The sequence below is a fragment of the Ostrea edulis genome, chromosome 3, assembly GCF_947568905.1.
Source record: "Ostrea edulis chromosome 3, xbOstEdul1.1, whole genome shotgun sequence".
NCBI classification, from domain to species: domain Eukaryota; kingdom Metazoa; phylum Mollusca; class Bivalvia; order Ostreida; family Ostreidae; genus Ostrea; species Ostrea edulis.
Window position 1 is genome coordinate 97,918,080 of NC_079166.1, and position 6,233 is coordinate 97,924,312.

Here is a 6,233-nt window from a genome sequence, read left to right on the forward strand (position 1 = left end):
CTAGTCCCTTTTGATTTTTCTATTTGGATAGTTTCTAGTTTTTTCTTTGCATTTTCTAGATCCTGTGTATCTATAACACCTTTTTGCTTTTGTGTAGTTTCTGATAATTCCACCTCTCGTCGGTTTTTACTTTTTTTGAGTGAAATATTTTTGAAAGGGACGTTAAACAACATACAAACAACCAATCATTACTTTTTTTAAGGTATGAGGAAAAGGATATAGATTGCCCTCTTATTTCCATTAAAATGATTGATCATTAATCTTCAAGAAAATTACTTTGTCTGGTATATTATAAATATCATCAAATGTATACACTGGAATCGTGTACTGCTGTTTTGTGTTACTAATTGTCATTCTCTCTTCTTCGACAATTTCTATTATACAAAAGAGAGTTATTAAACTTCCATAAGCCCTTTCTTTCTTTGAACTCGTGCAGTTTAATAGAAAAAGTTACCAATGAATGATCCGACCTGTAACTTGCTTCAACATAACAATCATGAACACTATTATACAAGGAATTTGACATTAGAAAATAATCTAACCTAGCTAACTTTTTAGGATTCTTACGTCTCCAAATGTATCGCTGCCTCTCTGGATACAATCTTCTAAAATGTCTAAAATATTTAACTCCTCCATAGTTTCTATCATAGTTCTCCTCTCAATAGGATTGTTTATAGTATTTTATTTGTAATGCTTACAGTCTAACTTTGGATTCATAACAAAATTAAAGTCCCACAAAAAATGTAATCGCCATATTCAAAATCCTTTGCCTTTTCTACGACATTTATAAAATATTTAGGTGAATCTATGTTTGGCCCATATAAATTTACCAATTTTGATATTTTATCTTTGATTGTCACATCTAATGTAATGATATTAACATCGCTATCTTTTTTCCTCTCTATTTAAAGTAAAATAAATTCTATTATTAAAAAGAATTGCAGTACCTTTTGCATTTGTTGCAAATGAACTGAAAAAACCCAACATTTTTCGTAACATCATTCTTGTTTTACAGTATTATGAAGATCTTCAGCAAAATGGGTATCTTGTATACAATATATATCACACTTTTTTGTTGTTAATAATTTCAAGACATAGCTTCTCTTTTCTTGACTACATAAACACTGGCAGTTAACTGACACAATTTTTATCTCATCCATTGACCTTTAAGAATACATCTACCATGACTCAAAAAAAGGTTTAAGAAATTCAGTCAGAGTAAGAAACAGCAAAAAGTAGGAGGAAGGAGCAAAATAACTGTATCTGTTCTGGATTGAGAATTTTGATGAGTATGTCAGAGTTATTGTTCTTTGTTTAGTACATCATCCATGTGTGAGTTATCTCTCTTGTCTGTTGCCGCCAAATCTCGTGTGAAAAAGTGCTCCTTTGTTTTTGTTATTCTTGTTGGAATTTTCCTTCTGTAGGCCACCCACGGTGTAAGTTGAATGTATATTTAAAGTACCTATACCTTTCTTCAGTTACACATATTAGAATTTTGTCATTCTGATGCATATATCTTATGTGTTTGTATTACATTGTAAATGTATGGAAACCCATAGTGACATTGTCCTGTTGTTTTATATTTGAGCAGATATAACTCATCTAATTTACATAGTTAATGACATTATAGTTCTAGCTAATGACAGTATTGATTGACAGGGTTTATTTTATTGTTTGGTAAATTTCATACACTTATTAGGTGAATTCATGTTCAAATGTTAAATCTATGGAAAGCAGTTCTTGTAATAATTTTCTATAATGTACCTTATTTTTTCTTGTAGCTTTTTACCACACACTCAGACATTCATATTTGTCTCTCAGCCATTTGGAGAGTTACAATAAACGAATTAAGGAGGTTATACTATCCGTTTTGTCCTTTGTTCCATTGGAAGGCGGAATAGTAAAAAGACCGTGTCCGAAGCTGAACTTCGAAAGTCAAATGTATTGGACCCCAATACCATGAAGGAAGAGGAAACAAGTGAGATGGACTTGCAGAGGAGAAACGTGTTAGGAAGCTAACAAAGACAGCTGAAGAGGTGTATCAGGACTCTGTTTATAAGTACAAACAGCTACTTGCGAAAATAACAGAACGTTTGAACAAATTGCGACAAGAAGCATCTGTGTTGCCAGATGATCCAGAAATTCTTGAAACACTCAGAAGTGACATTGAAAAGGCTTGTGCAAACTATCGTGATATTGCAGAAGACTACACTAACTATCTTAAAAGAAAAAAACACTCAGGATAGCATACGTGAGTTGTCCACACATGAATCAGAAAAGGAGACCACTCTTGACCATGCCACAGCTGTAATGAAGGAAATTACTGAGAAATTCGTGAGGCCAAAGGTAATACCAGCAAAAAAGACTCCAAGTCAAGCTAGTGCACGTACCTCATCGACTTTCAGCTCAAATGCTAGTTCTATATTGCTACGCAAGAGGGCAAAAGCAGAAGCCGCAAAGGCACGTCTTGCCTTTATAATCAAAAAAGCTGAACTCCAACGCGAAATGGCCTTACTAGAAGCAAAATGTGAAGTCGCAGTAGCCGAGGCTGAACTAAAAGGGGTTCATGATGAAATAGAAAATTTTGACAATGAGAACACTGAGGATGATGGAACACAATCAGGCCCAGATGTGACAGCAATTGACCGTGCACAACAATATATACATCAGACCAAAAATTTTCAAACATTCAGACCGAGCGAACCACTTCTCGACTCGAAACAACCGTATATTGAAACTGTGAATAGTCCTGTGTTTGAGTTGGATTCACAACCATTTGGATTCCCTTCAGGCTCTAGGCAACCAGCATTGGATAGTGAACATGGCAGTCAACTGAAAGATATTTCAAAGTATCTCATGAAGAAAGAATTAGTGATTTCGAGGATTTCAAAATTTGATGACAAGCCTGAAACATATCTCTCGTGGAAATCTACTTTCCGTACTGTGATGAACGAAATAGGCACCAATGCCTCAGAGGAACTTGATTTGCTCATAAAATGGTTAGGTCCTGAATCAGTTAAGCATGCTCAGAGCTTAAAGATTTCAAATCCGAGCAGTCCGACGAGAGCACTTACCAAGATTTGGACTCGATTAGAGGAGCGTTATGGTAGTGCTGAGATGATTGAGTCGTCACTCAAACAGAAACTTGCGACTTTCCCAAAGATAACATTTCGAGATAAGAAAAGACTCTACGTTCTCTCTGATATCTTATCAGAGATACAGTCGATCAAGGAAAATCCTCAATATGAAAGACTGCTAAGCTATTTCGATACTTCAGTAGGAGTCAACCCTGTGATGAACAAACTACCGGCAGATATGCAGAATAAATGGCGTGACCGAGCAACTCGATACAAGAGGATGCATTCTGTGCCATTTCCCCCTTTTCACTTTTTCGTTGATTTCGTGCATGAGATCGCTACTACACTTAATGATCCAGGATTCGTGTTCGAAAGCGACATACATCGTAGTGAGAAGAACACCAAAAAAACCGGTTGAGAGCATAGCAGCAAGGAAGACCCATTTATCGGATAATGATGACAAATCGTCACCAAACAGGTGTGTCATTCATAAAGCCAACCACCCTTTGTTTGAATGCCGGGCATTTAAACAACTCCCTATACAAGAGCGAAGGAAGATTTTAATGGACAATCGCATATGCTTCAAGTGCTGTAACTCTACGAAACATCAAAGTCGCAAGTGTCCTGAAAATGTACTTTGCACAGTGTGCAACAGTAAACGTCATTTGACCGCCATGCACTCTTTTGAAGAGACTCCATTTGATAAACACACAGTGATAGAGAAGCATGGCGGGGAGGACGAGCCTCCAGCTTCACAATCTGTCAATAACAAGTGCACCGATATTTGCCAAGGTGACTTTAAAGGAAAATCATGTGCCAAGATAGTTCTTGTCACTGTGACCCATAGTGCATTTCCTGATAGGAGATTTCGTACCTATGCTATCTTGGATGATCAAAGTAACCGTACATTGGCACAAAAGGATCTGTTTGACGTGTTTGACATAGTTGGCGAAAGACAGGATTACACCTTGTCAAGTTGTGCTGGCAATACACTTATGTCAGGCAGACGATCTGCAGGATTCACAGTGGAATCACTTGATGGTACTTACCGAGTTGATCTGCCGACTCTTATCGAGTGTACAGAGATACCGAATGATCGATCGGAGATACCTACCTGTGACATAGCTATGCTTCACGAACACTTAAGACCGATTGCTCATGAGCTACCGCCCACTGAACCAGAGAGTCGCATCAGTCTCTTAATTGGCAGAGATGTGCCTGAAGCACACCATGTTCTTGATCAAATCATTGGACCTTACTCTAAACCATATGCTCAAAAACTAAGGCTTGGGTGGGTTGTCATAGGAGATGTTTGTCTACAAGGTCGACATGTACCAGACAGAGTTTGCGCAAGAAAAACTCATGTGTTGCATGAAGGAAGGGGCTCAATATTCCGACCTTGTATGAGTAAGCTCGAGGTTTCTGATGACTACGGATTGAGTGAACCATTGAAAGAGATCCCCTTTCGGACGAGAGAAGATATATTTGCATCAATCGTTTTTGAACGAACCAAATACGATGACAAGATTGGTTTGTCTTGTGAGGACAGAACTTTCATGGAGATAATGGACAAGGAGTTCCACAAGGACATAGATGGGAGTTGGTGTGCCCCTCTCCCATTCAAGCCGTCTCGCGAGCGACTCCCAAACAACAGAAAAATGGCTCTTCATCGTGCGATGTCACTTGAAAAGAGTTTGAAAAAGGACTCAACAAAATGTGAACATTTCATTGCATTCATGGAAAAACTGCTCATCTGCAAGCATGCCGAAATTGCTCCAGATCTGGTCGAAGGAGAAGAAGTTTGGTATCTTCCACTGTTTGGGGTGTACCATCCGAGAAAACGTGACCAGATACGATGTGTATTTGATTCGTCAGCTAAGTTTGAAGGAGTATCTTTAAACGATGTCATGTTATCTGGTCCAGATCTTGTCAACAATCTTATTGCAGTACTGATGCGATTTAGGAAGGAACCTGTTGCCGTGATGGCCGACATTCAACAAATGTTTTATTGCTTTACAGTACGAGAAGATCATCGCAATTTTTTGAGGTTTCTTTGGTATCGTGACAACAACTTAGGGAATGAGCTTGTGGAATACAGAATGAAAGTCCACGTGTTTGGCAATTGTACGTCACCCGCGTTGGCAGCATATGGTTTGCGAAAATCTGCTGATGAAGCTGCCGACCAGTTTGGTTCTGATGTGAAATACTTCATTCAGAAACATTTCTACGTGGATGATGCACTTATCTCTGTGCCAACAAGTGAAGAAGCCATAAGTCTGTTACAAAGAAGTCAAGAAGCGCTCAGGATGCATGACAAGTTGCGTCTTCATAAATTCGCATCAAACAGTGAAGAAGTCATGGCAGCTATATCACCTGATGATCTTGCTAAGGATCTTAAGGATCTGGACTTTGACTCAGACCACTTGCCACTTCAAAGGAGTCTTGGTCTACACTGGGATCTGGCTTTGGATGCATTTACGTTTCGCATCTCCATGGAGGGAAGGCCGTACACTCGTCGTGGCATTCTATCGACTGTGCACAGTATTTTCGACCCACTTGGATTTATTGCGCCAGTCACGATTCAAGGTAGAATCATTCTGCGAAAGATTACCTCTCAGTCTGTTGGTTGGGATGAGCCATTGTCTGCGGAGCACTTGGACGAGTGGAAACAATGGGGAAATTCTTTAGATTTACTCAATGATCTTCACATTCATCGAATGTACGTAGCATACTCTTTGCAAAAGGCTGTCACCAAAGAGTTACACATCTTTGCAGATGCCTCTGAGAAGTCATAGCCGCCGTGGCATATATCAAGACCATTCTTGACAACGGAGAATCGAATGTTGGATTTCTATTTGGGAAAACTAAGGTAGCCCCTACGCATGGCCACACCATTCCTAGGCTAGAGTTATGCGCTGCGTTATTGGCTGTGGAAATCAAGGACTACATTCTTGAAAATGCTGACATTTCCTTCAACTGCGTGAAACTTTACTCTGATAGTAAAGTGGCTTTAGGTTACATACACAACCAAACCAGGCGGTTCTACGTATACGTTGCAAATAGGGTAGAGCGTATAAGAAGGTCAACAGATGTCAGTCAGTGGAACTACGTTCCAACCTGTAAGAACCCTGCCGATGAGGGAACTAGGTCCATTCC

The 6,233-nt window shown here is 39.1% G+C and overlaps 1 protein-coding gene across 1 annotated transcript; it reads left to right on the forward strand.

Annotated features, from left to right (window-relative positions):
- Positions 1-3,751: 3,751 nt before the first annotated feature.
- LOC125672644 (uncharacterized) lies at positions 3,752-5,872 on the forward strand. The gene has a single exon (XM_048908838.2). The coding sequence runs from the start codon at positions 3,752-3,754 to the stop codon at positions 5,870-5,872; it is 2,121 nt and encodes a 706-aa protein (XP_048764795.2).
- Positions 5,873-6,233: the final 361 nt, after the last annotated feature.

Excerpts from the sequence above, each read along its gene's own strand:
- LOC125672644 (XM_048908838.2), top strand. The coding sequence starts at position 3,752 with ATGCACTCTTTTGAAGAGACTCCATTTGATAAACACACAGTGATAGAG.